Here is a 17,819-nt window from a genome sequence, read left to right on the forward strand (position 1 = left end):
CATTGATAAAGCAGTATATGCCTAGGTAGGTAGGCACCTCAGGGTATATGAAAACTGTCAAGGCAAATATTAGATAGCATCGCATATCCTACACAGTAGGTCTCAGCCACTTACTCATCTTCACTAAGAATCACATACATAAAAAGCTTCTTATCCCAATCACAAGTACGTATATATAGAAGTATAACAGAAGATCAAGCCAGCTTTGTTTCGACTAAATAGATATACGTAGCATAGTGTTCACTAGTAGCGTTTTACTTTCAATTCAATCCAATTCAATTCGAGAACGTAGTGCTAACTCGCTCACTTCCAGCAACACACCATCACCTTCTACCGCTACCGGTGTGTCACCCCTTTCTTAGCAACCCGCCTGATTGCCCTTCCTAACCGCCCTTACAATGGACATCAACCACCTACCAACCCCCCGCAAAAAGAACTCTTACCCTCAGGACCGCAGACGCAGCTCTCACGCCAAACTAGGCGACTTCAACCCCTCCTCGATCCCCCCGACCTCAGAGCTCCCTCCCTGCGGCGGGCCCGCACTCCCGCTCGCGCTACCGCCCGCTCTCCTCGCCTTAGCGCCGGCTTTTAGCTGCTCCCACTTCTCGCGGTACCTGACGAGGTTGGCCCGCGCTTTATTGTAGCTGCGTTCCATCTCCTCCATCTGTTTTCCCATAACCGCGATCTGGTCCTCGAGCTCTCTGTTGCGTTTCGCTAGGCCCTCGTCCGCCGCTCCCGCCGCTCCTCCTCCTACACCACCACCAGCGGAAGAAGACGCAGACGTTAACGACGGCGGAACCTTTCCCCCGGCCCCGGAAAGCGGCGAGCCGGGCCGCATAAGCCTCATGCTCTCCGCGAGCCGCATCCCCGAGTTCTGGCTCATGCTCTCGAAGGCGTGCAGCCTGCGGCTCAGCTGATCCAGCATATTCTTCAGGCTCGCGTTCTCCGTGTACAGCTCCTCGATCACGGTCGCCGTCGAGCTGTTGTTATTGTTACCCCCCTTATCCGCCGCGGTCCCTCCGCCCATGCCTCTGCTGCTACTCCCCGGCCCAACATCCCTACTATCCCCATACCGCGTGCGCGCTCCACGCGCACCGCCGAACCGATGCGGCAGCGGCGCAGGCGATGTCCCGCGCCCGCGCGCGTCCGCGAAGTCGTTGTCGTCTGCATCGTTAGTAATGTCGTCGAGGCCGCCGGCACCGCCCTGGGCTTCCAAGCGTCGCTTCTCCTTGTCCGCGAAGGTGAGGATGCTCGCGTAGGACGCGGTGTGGCCGCTCGTCGGCACGACGTAGAAGGAGTCGGTGGCGGCGGACTGGCCGTCGCGGGTCACGGCCCGCAAGGCCGCTTTCGAGTACAGCTTGCTGAGGTCCGGCTCCGCCACGCCCGCGGACGAGTTGCGGATCCGGGAGGAGCGTTTTTGGGAGGGTTGTTTGGGTTGAGGTTCAGAGGGGGTAGTGGCGGGGGTGTGGGTGTGGGTGTTAGTGTTGGTATGGGAGGTGGTGGATGGAGGGGAGGAGGGGTCCTCTTCGCTGATTAGTGGGAGACCTGCGAAGGCTAGGGGCGCGGAGATCCGGTTAATGATGCTGCCGAAGGCGCTGTAGAAGCGTGAGAAGCCCTCGTCGCTGGCGGCGGTGGAGGTGGAATTCTCAGCTTGGTTCTGGGATGTGGACTGCCGAGGAGCTCGTTCTTTCTCGGGGGAGGATAGGGTGCTAGGCCTGTCGGAGTTATCGAGCATGGTTTGCATCTTGGTCCTTCCGCTTCTTCGTGACGCCGCGTCCATGTTGCCAGGAGCTTCGGTGTTAGAGATGCTCGGACTGAGTGGCTGCGAGCGGTACTTCGACCGGATACCACGAGCGGAGGCTAGGTTACTGGCAATAGAGGCACCTAGATCACGCGCTGGATACCGTGGTTGCTTCGGTAGCGTGGGTAGGGGCTGGCTACCCTTCTCGCTGGAGACTCCGGCGGCATCAGACTTCGACGATGTTGCCGGGACCGCATCCGGGATGGCCTCGTCCTTCTCGCTGACCTGGGAGTCATTTTCGGAGTTCTGCGAGGTGGGCACCTTGCCCGGAATCTGGAGCAGTTCGGAGAGGCGGCGGTGATGCTGCTCAAGCAACTTCAAGGTCCGCAGAGCCTCGACGCTGCTGGTGTTCTTAGCAGCGTTGGCGAACTCGCCGGCGGCTCGAGTGTGCTCGTTCACTGCGACAGTGGTGTCGGACGTGTGGGTTGCTATGGATGCGGCTCTCGCATGATCATGCGCCTGTGATTCGACGGGTTTAGCTGCGAGGAATAATGCATGGTCGGGTCCGGCCCCGACATTGCGGTGTGTGATCCTACCTTGATTAAGGGGGACGACTCCATGATCCCGAGCAGCCCAGTAAAGCGATCCGACGTAAAAGGCGAGGGTCGACTATTACAAAGGGGCTTAGCGGTTTAACCTCCTTGCAAGAGGAACTGCATAGGTTGCCGTTGGGTTAGTGGGAAAGTATGTGGCAGCCTTGTGTGCTGGTGGTGCTTGTATGACGATAATGGATAATGAACGATAATGAACAAGGAAGGTCTGCAATTAGAAAAGGGCCAGGGGCGTATCAACTGCGAACCCCATCCCATTACCGAAGTTCGGGTAGCGGAACTTTAAAAAGATTAGTGTGAACGAGGCGGGTGGTCGGTGGCTTCCACCCCCCCAATTCCACCAATTCCGCCCCAATTTGTCTTTATAGTTGGGACTTCCAATCTTCCTGTCTTCCAATTACCGGCCAAATATTGTGACCCATCTTTATGTGGGGTAGTATGTATATGTAGGGCTAGAATGGTTAGAAAGTGACCTATTGTAGCTGGCTAGGTATGTACCTACTTACTAGACTGACATAAGCGCCTGCCCTTTGTGTCGCACCTGGTCGCACAGTTGAAACTTCTTGGTGGGGTTGTTCGGTCTTGCTATCATCCCTTGATGTCTTTACTAGGCGAGTAGGGGAGGTACATGGCAGTTACACTATGTGGTGTGGCTGGTGAATCTTGCCATCTTACCTGCTTAGGTACTACTAAGCTAACCCTGATCGATGATTTCCAGGGGCTTTCCAGGGCTATTCTGTTTGATTTATGAAGCAATTGTCCCGTCTGGTCGATAGATTGGTTGCCTGCATTACTACTATACGAAATAAATCTACCCTTCTCGTCATTTAGCCAGATCTTCATTGCTGTCATAAATATTTGTAGCCGGGGAATAAGCATATGTGAATCGCCTCTATACGCTACGTATACGCCAATACGCAATACGCAATACAAAGAAAGACACGGACCTCTCTATAGGTAGTGTATGTCAACTTACATAATAGAGAGAGGTCGACAGCTCCAAGCTATGACGACACGACAAGATCGCATGGAAACAGGTAGTAAAAGCTAAGCTACTCACATTGGCGCATTCGAAACCACAGCGCGACACTCCCGTCACCTCGGCTTATCTATCAACATTATCGACAATATATGCGCTCAACCAATGCAGATGTTGGTGTTATGATAACGACGTCTGCGGGCCTCAATTACCTGAGAAGATTGAATCAACCTCGGAAGACGGGATTGCCTAAACTTCTAGCTGACCCCTCTAAGCTTAAGGATTCAAGATTTGGTAGCCTGCTGCTGTGTTACCCTTCGTCAGGATCAGCCATTTAAACTTATCGTTCTCTGGGGAAATATCGTCATCGCCGTCATCATTATGGACGTCGCAAACTCAAATAACTCAAACAACCCAAGTAAGGTTGGAAAGTTCAAGCTGGCCGCAAAACGATGGAAGAAACAACCTTCGAAGGAAAGTTTTGGATCGGCGGCTAGTAGCGAGGACATGCCTCGTGGTAGAAGTCCAGATAGTCGTGGTCGAGACCGTGACCATTTTCACGGCGGGTCTTTTTCTACCACGCAATCCACGCAATCTAACGAGATGGCCGAAGACGATCGCGATGGAAAGGAGGAGCCCGATCCCGAGGAGAGTCCCGAAGTCTATCATTCGGAAAAAGAAGACTTGTAAGTGTCTATTGTCTGTCATCTGTCTACTCCCTGCTGTGTTTCTTATCTGTTGGTTGGATTCATGTATATCATCATATCATGTTGACCCTATAATTCATGATACCTATCTCTCTTCCCTGCCTCTACCTGTAGTAGTAGTCATCATATTGCTCGGTAGTTAGGTAAGCCTTGAAACGAAACATTTTCCACATTTCAACTCCGCCCCTCTGTTTCGGTCGAGCTGGCCGACTTAATTCAATTCATAAGACGAGGAGCTTCACTTACACTACACTTACACTACAATGAGTTGCGCATAACTCATAAACTCATAACCGAACCAAGTTAATTGCATTCGCCTAGCGGGTGAAAACTGGAAAACTGGGCTGCGTGTAGTTTAGTTGGCTCCGCAGCCTACGAGGCCTTATTTCTAGTTCTAGTCAGCTTCCAAGTCACATCGCTTTCGTATCCGCGTTCAAATGCGCAGCACTCCAATCGGTCCACTCCGGCTCTTCTGCCTTGCTTTCCGCTCCCAAACCCATACCCATACCTCTCCTACCGGTCCAAGCTTCACCGTTTAATCATAGCACACATAGAGTTGTGTGGCGTTGCTCTTAATTGGAAGCACGGTTACCGTCTTGGTTATTCTTGGTTATTAAATCTGACATCAGACATTTAACTGCCAACAGCGACGTTATTGACCATTATCATAGGTCGTCGGTACGGCCCACCGTACCCTCAACGCATCCTTCCCAGATTGGCCAGTTGACAACGTCGTCGCCCATTATCCAAGCAGACCACCTACCAGAGGCCCAGAATTTGGACAACTTGGACCCGAACGGTCGAAACGGTCTATCACGATCAGCGACCCACGCCCCTTTTAGCATCCCCTCCAACGAATCAACTCGCCAATCATCACCTACCAAGGCCAGTCTACAGCCACCCCAGAATCCCTCTTCGAATCGGTCGAAATCGCCTTCTAGTAAGATCAGGAACGCTTTCAGGAGCAAGAGGAGCGCGAGTAACCTCCAGGCTCTGGGCAATAACGGCAGCCAGCCTGATATTACCATTGCCGATCCTGAATTGGCGAACGCGTCATCCCAAAGGTCGACCGCCGCCGGTTCGGCTTCTCGTCCGAGTACCGCATCCCAATCCGATGCAAATGGTACTACTAAGATAACACCTTCCGAACTCCCACGTCGACGTAAGAGCCCGGCGCCTATCGACACTTCCCGGCGTCCTCGTACGCCGCCGCCGTCCGACCCGAGCGCTCCCGTTATCGTTAATACCCCGCCGACACCGACCGACTCGCATCATTCACACCGCTCTCGGGGAAGCTCGTCAGCAAGCACGGGCCCTAACCCAAATGTGGTTGTGTCGCCTTCGGGTATTATGATATCGCACCGACGAACGAGATCTGGATCTGGAACTAGCATTGGCCCAAGCAAGTTGTCTAATATAACCTTGGCTCCGCTCACACCAACCCCCGAGGACGCTGTCCCACAAACCCCCGGAGGCAGCTTTTTCTCTTCTATGCTCTCTGCTGCACAAAACGCCGCCACCAGTCTTAGTACTGCCGTCACCAACACTAATATCCCAGGTGGAAATAAACCTAAATCGAACATCCCTAGAGAGACCCAGCCGGGCGACGACGACGATAAGGTGGAAGTCGAACCTTCTGTTGAACAGTCGGAAGATACCATGGGCGACAAGGAACCGGCCGTTAGGACCCTTGGTAAGGGCGATCTCAGCTTAAGCCAGCTGGGTATATCCGAACCTGGAAGTACCGCACCTACTCCGACCGCTGCGAAGTTCTCCGATTCGACGACTGACCACCGAGCACGTTCCGAGTCGGCGCCCGTGGATACCGTAAATGCTTCTGCCGAAGATGGCCGCTTTGACGATCTCGCCGTAAAGGCGCCCCAGACCACTTGGGAGACAGCAGGTACGACACCACCAACCAGTTTATACGAAGGAAAGACCGGAGGCCTACAACGGACCGGCAGCATCAGGAGTGCTCTCAGTAAAAGGCGGAAACGCGGTAGTACCGGCGGGACTGCTGGTACAGGCACTACGATCGGTGCGGCTATTGCGGCAGCTAATGCCTCTGTAGCTCACCCTTCTGCCACCGGCAGCGTTCCGAAGCTTACCGGGTTTGCTGTAGCGAGTAAGAAACGCAATCGAGATTTCCACGCCTTGTTCAAGAGTGTACCCGACGACGACTACCTTATCGAAGATTATAGTTGCGCCCTGCAACGCGAGATCCTGGCTCACGGCAGACTCTACGTTTCGGAAGGCCACCTATGTTTCAGCAGCAACATTTTCGGATGGGTAACGACCCTGGTTATGAGCTTTGACGAGATAGTGTCCGTTGAAAAGAGGAGCACGGCTTTAGTCTTCAAGAACGGTCTCATGATCACGACGCTCCATGCGAAGCACGTGTTCGCTAGTTTTGCTAGTCGAGACTCGACTTACGACTTAATCGTTAATATATGGAAACTAGGACACCCTTCCCTACAAAGCTCGTTGAATGGCGTTTCGTTGGAGGGTACAGGTGGCGATAAAACCGAGAAGGTCGAGGATGCCGATGCCGTAACCGGAAGTCAAAGTGCCACAGCATCCGAGGACGAAGAAAGCGAGGACGGAGACGACGTCTACGACGAGGACCAGGAAGACGACGACGCACCCGAGATAACACAGACGACCGAACCGAGCCCGGCCGATACGGATGGTGAGAAGGCTGGTACGAGAAAGGTATCTGGTGCGCTTGCTACTAACGGCGCGGTCGAGAAGACGGACTTCGCACCTGCGACCCCTGGCGTAACTGACTTCCCCGGACCTGCTACTCACGCACCGACAGACTGCGGGGATGCGGATACTCATTACGATATTGCTGTTGGCGATGATATTGTCGCCGCCCCGCTAGGAAAGGTGTACAATCTCCTCTTTGGACCAGCATCCGTCTCGTGGATGGGGAAGTGGTTGACCAACGAACAAAAATGCACCGACCTGCAAATGGAAGACAAGAAGGGTTTAACCCAAGATAACAAGAGCCGAAGCTTTACCTATATCAAGCCTTTATACGCTTCCATAGGGCCCAAGCAGACTAAATGTTTAGTGACCGAGACGCTAGAGAACCTGGATCTCGAGAAGAGTGTCAATGTGGTAGTTGTTACGCAGAACCCAGACGTGCCTAGTGGGAACGTATTCTGCGTTAAGACGAAATACTGCTTGTTCTGGGCCGAAAATAATGCGACTCATGTTACGATCAACGCTACAATAGAATGGAGTGGCAAGAGTTGGCTAAAAGGTAAGACCTAACAAACACATTCCCGTCGGTGACTAGACACTTACGTCAATAGGACCTATCGAAAAGGGCGCCAAAGACGGCCAGACACAGTACTGCAAAGATATCTTCGCTAGCTTAAAAGCAGCAGTTTCTTCTGGTTCTCGATCTGCCGGACTTAATGGGGCGGCAAAGGGAAAGAAGAAACGAACCAAAGGCAAGCTGCATCAAGCTTCTAAGGAAAGCCTGGGCGGCCCCTCTGCTTTAACGACGTCGAAATCCGAAGATTGGGGTCTGCTTGAGCCACTCCACGGTCTCTTGGGTCCGATTGTGGATATTATTAGACCCGTTCTTACCGGCAATGTTGTGTATGGACTACTTGTCGGGTTATTAGTAGCGACGTGGTTCGGGTTTGGGTTTAACGGCCAACCGAGAGTGACGCCGTACGGGCGTGAGCTAGGTTTTATAGGATATCCGGAACGGGCCGTCGCCTATGAGGAGATATGGAGACGTGAAGAGAGCGATCTCTGGGACTGGTTAGAAGAGAGGGTGGGCCTACATCGCATGAATGATGGAGTCGTGCCTATTCGTAAGCGGGTGATGGAACCGAGATCAGTTGAAGAGAAGTTGCGCGAGGAACGGATGAACGAGCGAGAAGTTGAGGAGGCTATAAGGGTAACAGAAGAAAAGCTGCAAGTTTTAAAATCCGTCATGGACCGGAAGAAGTCCCCCTCGAAATCCGCTGGACAAGGAAGACCGACCACTAAAGTACCAGTAACGAAGAGGTAGCGATGAGGGAAAGCAAAGGAATGCAAGGGGTGGAAAGGGAATAGGAAGAGTTTATACACCACACCACACATCGACATTACACATCGACATCACACATACAGCACACCAGAGCTGCGACAGCCTAACACATATCCCATTTGTCAGCAACCTTGGAATCAACGACGCCACGACGAAGCACTGGAGGTCTGTTTTTTTATCGTTGTAAAACTTATAGCCTGTACTGCATATCGAAAAGTATGTTATAGATATATTTTTCTTTCGGTTTCGTCTCAGTGCCCCCGGGATTACCGGGACACGGCCGAGCCAGTTACTGGGTAGCTACCTTTCTAGAATCTAGGTATCTTGTAATATAAGGGACAGAACAGATTTGCCTTGGCCATCTTGATTAATACAGTGGTATGGTGAAAGAATGATCTATCCATAGTGTGGGGAGCTATGTTCTAGTTTTACGTATTGGCATTACGTGATATTAACGATTAAACAACTCGCAGCTGCCTTATAGTTAAGGAGTTCTAACTCAAGCCACAGCATTGGAAGTTGCGACGACGTATAAAAGTGGGCCCAATTAACGCGTATCAGCTTCAAAAACGCGTCTCCCAATCGCGGGGTCCTGCTTCTAAAAACTGACAACTACACATTTCACCTAGGAGCAGTTATATTTTCTCACCTCAAATAACGAAGGTATTCTACCGAATATCAGTAAAGCAGCAATCATCCCATACTATTTTACCACCAAATAGTATCGGATACTAAAAAGAAGAAAAAGAGGAAAGACCAAACACACCGTCGCCAAAATGGACGAAGACGAAATACCCCACCAATACGACGACAGCAACCGCGCATTCCTGCAAGCCTTCATGGCGCGCGGGACGCTGACATTCGCGCAGGCGCGGCCGATACTCGCGGCGATCTTCACGGCGTCGGAGAAGATGGCGTACGCGCGGCGGCCGCGCGAGGACCCGGACAACCCCGAACCGGAGCCGACGCAGGCTAGCCAGGTGACGCGCGAGGACTTCGAGTCGTACGTGTCGGCGGCGTCGGAGGCGGCGTCGGCGTTCGACTACGAGATCCGCAGCGCGACGCACCAGGCGACGAAGGAGCGGGTGTACGCGCTGGTCAACGTGGCGGGCGACGGGCCGACGCAGATGGCGACGCTGCGGACGGCGGAGGAGGGCGCGTTCGTTAGGAGGGTTGTCGATGCCATGTTTGAGCGGTATAATACGCAGCGCATGGAGACGATTTGTTTAGACGGCATGCAGGCGAATAAGCTCAGGACGGCGCCGAGGGAGGTGGAGGAGTTCGATGGTAACGGAGAGGGAGAGAGGGAGAATGGGGATGGTGAGGGCGGAGCGACGCAGACCGTGGCTGCCACGAGGGGCCTGAAGAGCAGCGAGGTGGAGAACGTGATGCGGAGTATGGTGGACGAGGGGTGGTTCGAGCGCAGCGCCAACGGCTTCTACTCGCTGGCGCCGCGGGCGCTGATCGAGCTGCGGTCGTGGCTCGTGGACGCGTACAACGACGCGGAGGCGGCGGCGGACGAGTGGCAGCGCGTCAAGTTCTGCGAGGCGTGCCGCGAGATCGTGACGTGGGGCCAGCGGTGCGCGGACCGCGACTGCAACGCCCGGCTGCACGACGTCTGCGGGGACGCGTTCTGGCGCGTCAGGGGCGGCGGCGAGCGCACGTGTCCCAGGTGCGGCGTCCCGTGGACGGGGCGCAACTTCGTGGGCGAGCGGGCGATTACGGAGACGGAGGCTTGGAAGAAGGGCGCGCGGAGGAGCGGGAAGGGGAGGGCTAGTTTGGTGCAGAGGAATGGGGAGGAAGAGGAGGAATAATAAGACTGCTTCACTTGTCGCATTCTTGGCTGCCTATTCTACTCGGGAGTGGCAATGGGCTATGTTATGGGGCTGCTGATGCTGATTATTGCTGTTATACGATACGCCTACGCTGATTTTAAACCATGGCTCGTCGGAAAGGAAAAGAAGGCATGGAAACTAGAACAAATGGGAATGGGATATGGAAGGAAAATAAATTAGATACCCTCGGGGGTAATGTGAATAATTCCCCTGAAAATGAAAATAATGGTTTATGTGTTTATCTACGATATACTGGTTTCACCTCGCAGCTTTTACATGCACGGCTCTAATGTCTATCTAGGTATGTATTAGAGTGTAAAGATACTACCTTGAAGGAGAGATAGAGTTACGCTTGATCCTTTCTGTTTTAATCACCAAAGGATAAGGGGCTAGTTCCCAACGAGGCCTCCTATATCGTTAGCTACGACCGTAGAGTTGGAACTTCGTAGTGTACTGCGCCTCACTTATGCGTGTATGGAGGTACAAAATCTAGATTCATGAATCGAATCTTAAGCTTGTTGATCCTAGATCAGGAGCAAACGATGGGAGCTTTCGCCACAGTTAATTGTGGCTGTGCAATGACCTACGCCAAGAAATCGCAACTCGAGGCCCCTTGCTGACAGAGCGACCCCGATTCAACGATTCACCACTTCCATCTTGAAATATTGGCCAATCAATTATATTATTAGTAACAAAGGTAAAACAGGCTTGGGGGATATTAAGTTTGCGTTGTATAACCATTGGTTTCCCAATCCTTTTTCATCTCTTTCCCTCTTATCGCCCGATATTACATACAACCAACCCCGCGACTCCACGGAACCGCACATACGATACAAAGAGCCAAGATGCTCGAGTACTTCACTATCAAGAAGCTAAAGAAGCATCGGGAAGAGAAGGCCGAGAAGCAACGATTAGAAAAGGAGGAGAAAACGAAGGAGAAGGGAAAGGGGAAGGAAGTCGAGAGCGCAGCAAAATCCAGCCCTGCCATCTCGACTTCCGAATCCTCTAGCTCCCCCGATTTCGTCTTGGAGACGGCGGAGGGTATGCCTATTCTCGACAAGGAGGACGAGAAGTTTCTCGAGAGACTTACCTCTTCTTCATCAGATGCTAATGATGACGGCGACGACGACGACGAAACTCCGCCGCCTCTACCCCCGCGCGTCAAGACACCGGTGTTCGAGATAGAGAGCGATGCATCTAGCCTTGCTAGTAAGAATGAGAACAACGGTAATGCGAAAGAGGCCTCTGGCAAGGATAGCAACGGCAAGACCAAGGATAAGAAAGAAAAAGACAAGGACGGCGAGAAACCCGAGCACAAACCCAAGCGCTTCACCTTCGTCACCAACCTCTCCCGCAACATGAGCCTCAAGCGCAAGCCCGGCGGCGACAAGCACAAGCAGGACCAGCACCTCACAGTACCCGCCTCGACCACCACAACCGCCAACACTGCCAACGCCGACCCGGAGCAGGAAGCAGCGAAGGAAGAAGCCGACATGGCGCGCGTGCTCGAGGACCTAAACATCGCAGCATCAACAGACAACAAAGCCTTCTCGCTATCCAAAGAATCAGCCGAGACGCTGCGGCGCTTCACGCAGGTCCTCAAAGACCTCGTCAACGGGGTGCCGACGGCGTACCAGGACCTGGTCGGCCTAATCGAGGACCGCGACGGCGTGCTCGCGCGCTCGTACGAGAAGCTGCCCAAGTCCCTCAAGAAGCTCGTCGCGCAGCTCCCGGACAAGCTGACCTCGTCGCTGGCCCCCGAGCTCCTCGCCGTCGCGGCCGAGTCCCAGGGCCTGAAGATGGAGGAGGCGGCCGGCAAGGAAGGCGCGAAGAAGTTTTTGAGCCCGGGCAATCTGATGGAGCTTGTGACGAAGCCGGGCGCTGTGGTGGGGCTGCTGAAGGGTATCGTGAATGCGTTGAAGATGCGGTTTCCCGCGTTCATCGGCACGAATTTGCTCTGGAGTATGGCGGTTTTCTTGTTGTTGAGTGTCCTGTGGTATTGCTATAAGAGGGGCCGCGAAGTCAGGCTCGAGAAGGAGGCTAGTGAGGCGGCGGATAAGGCGGTGGGAGAGCCGGGGGTTGTGGTTGGGGAGGTTGAGGAGGCTGATAGTGGGAAGGAGGATGGGAATGGGGAGGCTAGGAAGAGTGTGCCGCTTATTGAGGCTGCGCCGAGCGGGTTGCCGTCGCAGCTACCAGGGCAGGGGCAGCAGCCGGTTATCGAGGTTTCTGCTCCGGTCGAGGTTAATGGGAAGAAGTGAGAGGGTTCATGGGGCACCTAAAACAGGACTACGAATGGTAGGGGTAGGAGGCTGAGGAAAACGAGAAAAGGGAAAAAAAGGAGGGCAAGGGAAGGGAAAGGGAGGGAAAGGTTAGGACTGATCCGACCTACAACCAATTTCCTACTCCCCATTCATGAGGTTACGAGGGTTTACGTATGACGGGACGGATTGTTGTAATATGCAGATACCCGGGTTGCTTTAGACGTTTACATGAGGACTTAGATTTTTTGTTATGCTGCGTTTATGTTTAACGTCGGTCATGATTTAGATTCTTTTCTGAGTGGCTTGCTAGGTGTGACAAATATCTAAGAGGATCCGAGATATTCGATATGGTCTGGGTGAAGGCTGGAATTAATAGGTGAGTGAGCGATACTAGGTAGTCAATGGAGTTCGACATGATTATTATGAAATATGAATAAAACTTTCAGAACTTGTGTTTAGTTTGAGCTTGTGGGTTCGATTATCCGAATAGGGGCTATTTGACTTGCAAACAAACCTCATACCTACGCTATCACCTAACTTATGCGAAGGAAGGGTTTAACAGAGTATTAGCTATGATAGTATTGCCTTAGGTAAGCGTGTTAATGATACTATAAGACGGATCTAAAGCTCAATCTTTTGAGCCTTAGGGGATTTATTTACCATGACTAAAGACCTCCTCGGAAGCATTGATATCAACGCAGCGAGTCAAAAGCAAAACATCACATTTCATATCAACAAGAAAATATGCAGCAATTATCTCATTGACTTCTAGACTTGCTACATAGCCAGCCTAGCTCATATTTCAACCTGATCTTCGTTCCCTAGCTCGCCTGAACTACACGCACATCTCGACCCTCAGCCCTCATATGAAGCCAAGCCAAACCAGATCAAATCAACAGCCCCCCAAACCCCATGAAGTCGCAAACTACTACCCTGGTCTACTCCTCAGGCTCCGCCGTCTCTCCTTCCCCTTCTCCATCTCCGCCTCCCTTTCCTTCTGTTTTTGCTTTGCCTTTTCCTTTGCCTTCTCTTTCTCTTTCTCCTTCTCCTTCACCTTCCTAGATCTCAGACTCTGAACCCTGCTCGGCAAGGGTTTCTCAGGCTCAGGCTCAGGCTCAGGCTCAGGCTCAGGCTCAGGCTCAGGATCGAGTTCGGGTACAGGCTCAGGCTCAGGCTTAACCTCCTTCTCCGCTTCCTTCTCACACTCGCTCTCCACGTCCACGTTTATCTGCTCTTTCATCTCCACATCTTCGTCCTTGTTCTTAGCAGTGGCGGTAGCACTAGCAGCACTAGTACCGGCCGGGCTCGCAGCTCCGCCGGAGGATAATCTCGCAGCCTCAGACCCTGACGGACCCTAGTCGTCTTGCACGAGCTCCTTGATCTCCTCCCTGGCGGGCGCGATCCCGGCCGTCGTCTCCGCCTTCGCGTCTCCTCCTCCCGTACGATCGATGATGCGCGCGCCGTCGCGCATCCAGAAGTCGATCTCGTCGACTATGTCTGCTACCACATCTTCCACGATCTGCTCGTCGTATCGTTCCGCCACCGGACGGACCTTATCCTTATTGCTGTTACCGGTATTAGTTGCGGTGGTGGCAACTTTAACCGTATCAACGTCGACCATTTCAACGTCGCCATCGCCGTCGGGGTCGGAGGACTCGACGTTTGAGTTGGCATTAAGATAGTCCGGAGGAGGGTACCAGAAATCCGGGCCAAAATTAACCTCGGCGGCGCCGCCTCGGAACACGCTGATGGCAGGGTAGTATCCTGCCATACCATCATCCATACCCTCCCTTGCGCCCACTTGTACTTGGGGTTTTGAAGCTGGTGGGAGGAAGGCGAGAAGGTCGGTAAATGGGGTGCCCATCAGTACGCCGTTCTTATAGACCTTAATACAGGACTTGGGCAGCGTGCGCAAGGCCGGCACCTGGTGGTTTGGGTTTGGACGATCGGCCGGTCTGCTGCCTATCGTGCCGGATGGGCCAGCAGGGGAGGGGTTCATAAGGTCCTCAAGCTCCTTAGTCGTGTGGTAGTCAATCTTCTCGAGGTAGATGTGCTGCTTGAAGCGGATCGGTATTCTGTCCCGAACAATGTTGGCGGCTTCCGCAGTGGGTTCTTCGTCGTCCAGTGAGTCCACGGCAGGGTTATAATGGCCCTGGACGACCTTTCTGTGCAATTGCTCCGACGGTAGTTGGATCTCGAGTCCGACCACGTCGCCTTCCTTGATCTCTTCGCCGGGTGGGAAGAAATCCTTAGGTCGTGACATGTGTACCTTCTGGCCCTGCACATCGCGAATACCGTAACTGTACGCATCATAACCAACCGGCGCGTCTAACGAGGCTTCACGTCTAGCGAATCCTAGACGTACGTGACCGTGCGATTCGACACTTCCATCTGGGTTGCTCTTAGTAGTACCTCTAGTAATCTTGCATTCCCAATACCATCGACCTTGGCGAATGGCAACATTGGCTCTTGCCGTTCTAAAACCTTTGTCTGTCGTTATGTGTCGGCCCAATTGGTCCATATACATATGCGTGGCGGCATCTTCGAAGCTGATATGGGCACCGTATGGTTCGGGCTCGGTCTGTCGATAGTAAAAGGAGGAAGGGAAGGCAGGGTCGGCTATGCAGTGTAGGTAGTGATAACTCTTCTTGTTGTAGACACTGGATAAACATTAGCAAAGGGCCGCGATTGTATCATCATAAATGCGACTCACTGTTCCGATGTTTCGTAGAACTGGATGGTAGATCCGTCCGGGGCAGGGACTTCGTGATGGGGAGTAAATATTGGACCTCGTGCTGTTTCGAAATCAGACGGCTTCGGGGGTGCTAGCTTGTAGCGCAGAGGCGAAGACTCGTTCGGAGGTAGCTGAAGCTCTTTGATCTTCGGGTCGGGCGTTGCTCTAGAGCTATCTGCACCAGCTCCACCTTTGGATTCTCGTTTTTTTATGCTCTCCTTTTTGTTCCTTGCGGGTTTCTCGCGCGCCATGACTGCTACGTCGTCATGCGACTGAGATTTACTGGGTTTTACATCTGGGTTTGGGTTGAGTGGTGAAGAGACGGGGGGCGCGTGGTCGTCTTCGAGAGGTCGTTTCTGGGGAACGGATACGGGTAGAACAGGTACTGGGACTGGGGTGATTTGTCGCTTTGGTAGATCCACATCGGTCGCCATAGTTATTGACTAGGTAATTAGGTACTAAGTAGTTTCAATGAATAAAGAGAATAAAATTTCGATGACTCAATTCGTCAGTCACCTAGGTACACTAAATTTTCGATAGTAAAGTTTTACATGCGACAACGTCGAGAAGTGGTGATGGTAAGAAAATCGGTAATTGGAGCTATTGGAGTTTGGTTTGTTTTATTTTCTTATGGAAGGTCGCTAAAGTCACTAAACAACCTTGCTGAGGCTCTGTAACCTACTAATTGACTTTAAGGTTAGGAAGATCTGATATTTCCGATCCTACCTTAGCGTTTCAATGTACCTTCCTAGTACCGACTTTTTGGACGTGGTTTCCGGCGGCTTTCTAGCCTGTGCGCCAATGTGAGGAAGGACAACGATATGAGCAAGAACGATGTTCATAGAAATATATTTACCAAGCACCTCTTAAGCTGCAGAATTATATTCACATCACTGCAGCATTGTAAAGAATATGAGACCTTTAGATGCATTAGATACGATGCGCCAATATCATGAAGAATATTGACATAATGAATGTATAGTTGGCATAAAAGGTAATAACTTCTAAAATATTAACAAGTAAAGATGATTGGTCTTGATTTAGGAAAATGCATCATCTAAATCACAGATGAGTAGTAGTAATTGGAACACCAAAAAGTATCAATTGATATAGTTGACGATAAAGGTACTGAAATCATCAAGAACAAAAAGGAGCGACCACCACGGGACTCGAACCCGCAACCTCAGTCTATCACTGCCTATTACAAGGGATAAACCCATTATAGTAGGAGGACCGCGCGCTACCATTGCGCCAAGCAGTCATGCGCCAGGCGGCTTGTTGGACAATGGGCCAGTCATCCGGCCTCGATGATGAATTTTCGCGGCGCTATTAGGTCTTATATTGAAAGAAATCACGCCTAGCGTCTTGCTACTGTGCGGGGCAGAGGGCTTGGTATGTACACATGTAAGGAATGTGGACATGCTTGGTTTAGTTGTTGAAAGACAGTAAAGAGCTCTGGGCTATCAAAGTTTGTAATTGGCCTGAGTAGCGCTACATGCCGAATTAAATGCTACTAGGTAAGCGCCTAGCGTTGGAGTAAAAGTGCGGAAAATATTAGGGAAAGGGGGAGTTGAATGATTATGATTCCGTTTTGTATGAATACGCAGAGGTGATATCTATCAAGTCTGGGGCTCAAGTGTAGTATAAGACTGGTTTCCTTGAATGTCCAGTCTTCAATTCCTATTTTTGATAGCAAATTCAGAATTTTCAAGTGAAAATAGTGAGATTTTCACTTAACTCCTGATTTCCATATCCTCCCCGGCGTGTCCGGAATGCAACTTGAAATAACTATGCAGTCTCTGGCTTACCTGCGACGGCAGAGACCACATCTTAACTGATTTCACCGAGAAATCATTTCCATCCCTCAATTGACATTAACCAAGGCTAATTTGTCCCCTCGAAAGATTGCTTCGTGTGTCGAGGAGAAACAAGCTTACGTGCCGCCGGATGTAGAGGATGGTTGGATTCCAGCTTAATCCACTTCATTTTGACTCTCATCCGACTCTTCTTGATCCTTCAAGCGCCTTGGTTCTGTCATATTTAAAACGCACGAGGCCATAGCATAGTCTCCATCATGACTTATGCTAATGCGCGCATATTCGTCCTCGTAGACACCCCCGCCTCTGATGATGGCGATCGGTGGTCCCCAGTTGGTGTACATGGGTTTGTTTCCCAGTACCAAAGATGATTGCCATTTATCGTTGCCAGGTTTGCTTTCCTCTTCCTCCTCCACATCCACATCCACATCTTCTTCCTGGCTGAGAAGCTCTGCGGCTCCTGCCTCCTCAAATATCTGCGGTTCATACTTTACTTCCACATCTTGGAAATTAATTCTCCGGACGGTGTACGCCTTCCTAACCGCTTCCTTCGCTGCCCACCTAATATAAAAAGTAAGTTGTCTCGTTCAGGCCAGCTGTTGTGGGTTATTGCACCAACCTGCCAGCCACGTACTGGGCTGCCTTTTCCATCTTTCTCATCATCGACCGAGACACCCTAACTTCTTCCCTACCTTTGTCGTATTGCCGACTATACTTCAAGGGATTCGTTAAGACACCTCGCCTGGAGGCCATGGCGCTCAGAATTGCCTTGCCCCTTTCGACATTCAATTCATCTTCGGTGAGAACGCGACGAACAAATTTAGGGCCAGCGTCACTAGTGAGGATAGTCAAGATCCTAGATATTTGACAAATATCATTGCCGACGCTAAGGGTTGGGACTCTAGGAACCGCCATGACAAAAGGAAAAGGATTTGTAACTGAATCGTGAATAAAACCCGGGGTTGGTAAATATCGGGTTTTCAGTGTTGAAATTTTTAAGTGAATTATAAATTTTAAGTGATGCTGCGTCCAGGCTCCGGTACCTGGTCTTATCGTTATCACCCCACATGACGCACCTACAGC

General features: G+C 51.8%; 6 protein-coding genes and 1 non-coding gene across 7 annotated transcripts; 3 read left to right on the forward strand and 4 right to left on the reverse strand.

The window, feature by feature from the left end:
• Nucleotides 1–182: 182 nt before the first annotated feature.
• On the reverse strand, nt 183–2,623 carry F4807DRAFT_115381 (uncharacterized protein). Its single transcript, XM_047992823.1, has 2 exons — nt 2,338–2,623; nt 183–2,260 (listed from the first exon to the last, which is right to left on the reverse strand). Exons 1-2 carry the CDS (start codon nt 2,359–2,361, stop codon nt 467–469), a joined length of 1,818 nt encoding a protein of 605 aa, XP_047858652.1. The 5' UTR covers nt 2,362–2,623; the 3' UTR covers nt 183–466.
• Nucleotides 2,624–3,472: 849 nt separating this feature from the next.
• F4807DRAFT_115374 (uncharacterized protein) lies at nt 3,473–8,475 on the forward strand. The gene is made up of 3 exons (XM_047992822.1): nt 3,473–4,017; nt 4,668–7,306; nt 7,359–8,475. Exons 1-3 carry the CDS (start codon nt 3,713–3,715, stop codon nt 8,069–8,071), a joined length of 3,657 nt encoding a protein of 1,218 aa, XP_047858653.1. The 5' UTR covers nt 3,473–3,712; the 3' UTR covers nt 8,072–8,475.
• A 225-nt stretch (nt 8,476–8,700) lies between these two features.
• F4807DRAFT_406794 (Nse1 non-SMC component of SMC5-6 complex-domain-containing protein) lies at nt 8,701–10,226 on the forward strand. The gene has a single exon (XM_047996322.1). It carries the CDS (start codon nt 8,866–8,868, stop codon nt 9,901–9,903), a length of 1,038 nt encoding a protein of 345 aa, XP_047858654.1. The 5' UTR covers nt 8,701–8,865; the 3' UTR covers nt 9,904–10,226.
• Nucleotides 10,227–10,573: 347 nt separating this feature from the next.
• F4807DRAFT_406796 (uncharacterized protein) lies at nt 10,574–12,602 on the forward strand. The gene has a single exon (XM_047996323.1). It carries the CDS (start codon nt 10,770–10,772, stop codon nt 12,180–12,182), a length of 1,413 nt encoding a protein of 470 aa, XP_047858655.1. The 5' UTR covers nt 10,574–10,769; the 3' UTR covers nt 12,183–12,602.
• A 798-nt stretch (nt 12,603–13,400) lies between these two features.
• On the reverse strand, nt 13,401–15,690 carry F4807DRAFT_115413 (uncharacterized protein). Its single transcript, XM_047992824.1, has 2 exons — nt 14,899–15,690; nt 13,401–14,845 (listed from the first exon to the last, which is right to left on the reverse strand). Exons 1-2 carry the CDS (start codon nt 15,351–15,353, stop codon nt 13,540–13,542), a joined length of 1,761 nt encoding a protein of 586 aa, XP_047858656.1. The 5' UTR covers nt 15,354–15,690; the 3' UTR covers nt 13,401–13,539.
• Nucleotides 15,691–16,073: 383 nt separating this feature from the next.
• F4807DRAFT_t20 lies at nt 16,074–16,180 on the reverse strand. Its single transcript has one exon. It is a non-coding gene; the product is annotated as a tRNA-Arg (tRNA).
• Nucleotides 16,181–16,891: 711 nt separating this feature from the next.
• Nucleotides 16,892–17,651, reverse strand: F4807DRAFT_455779 (uncharacterized protein; the record flags this gene model as incomplete). The annotated part of the gene is made up of 2 exons (XM_048000775.1): nt 16,892–17,297; nt 17,356–17,651. The coding sequence occupies 2 exons, from the start codon at nt 17,649–17,651 to the stop codon at nt 16,892–16,894; spliced, it is 702 nt and encodes a 233-aa protein (XP_047858657.1).
• Nucleotides 17,652–17,819: the final 168 nt, after the last annotated feature.

This window comes from Annulohypoxylon truncatum (genome assembly GCF_022578515.1).
Source record: "Annulohypoxylon truncatum strain CBS 140777 unplaced genomic scaffold F4807scaffold_2, whole genome shotgun sequence".
Classification (NCBI taxonomy): domain Eukaryota; kingdom Fungi; phylum Ascomycota; class Sordariomycetes; order Xylariales; family Hypoxylaceae; genus Annulohypoxylon; species Annulohypoxylon truncatum.

Excerpts from the sequence above, each read along its gene's own strand:
- F4807DRAFT_115381 (XM_047992823.1), bottom strand. The coding sequence starts at position 2,361 with ATGGAGTCGTCCCCCTTAATCAAG. Across the intron at positions 2,261-2,337 it reads AGTCGTCCCCCTTAATCAAG|GCGCATGATCATGCGAGAGC; the intron begins GTAGGATCACAC and ends GTCGAATCACAG.
- F4807DRAFT_115374 (XM_047992822.1), top strand. The coding sequence starts at position 3,713 with ATGGACGTCGCAAACTCAAATAACTCAAACAACCCAAGTAAGGTTGGA. Across the intron at positions 4,018-4,667 it reads CATTCGGAAAAAGAAGACTT|ACATTTAACTGCCAACAGCG; the intron begins GTAAGTGTCTAT and ends ATCTGACATCAG. Across the intron at positions 7,307-7,358 it reads TGGCAAGAGTTGGCTAAAAG|GACCTATCGAAAAGGGCGCC; the intron begins GTAAGACCTAAC and ends TTACGTCAATAG.
- F4807DRAFT_406794 (XM_047996322.1), top strand. The coding sequence starts at position 8,866 with ATGGACGAAGACGAAATACCCCACCAATACGACGACAGCAACCGCGCA.
- F4807DRAFT_406796 (XM_047996323.1), top strand. The coding sequence starts at position 10,770 with ATGCTCGAGTACTTCACTATCAAGAAGCTAAAGAAGCATCGGGAAGAG.
- F4807DRAFT_115413 (XM_047992824.1), bottom strand. The coding sequence starts at position 15,353 with ATGGCGACCGATGTGGATCTACCAAAGCGACAAATCACCCCAGTCCCA. Across the intron at positions 14,846-14,898 it reads TTCTACGAAACATCGGAACA|TGTCTACAACAAGAAGAGTT; the intron begins GTGAGTCGCATT and ends ATGTTTATCCAG.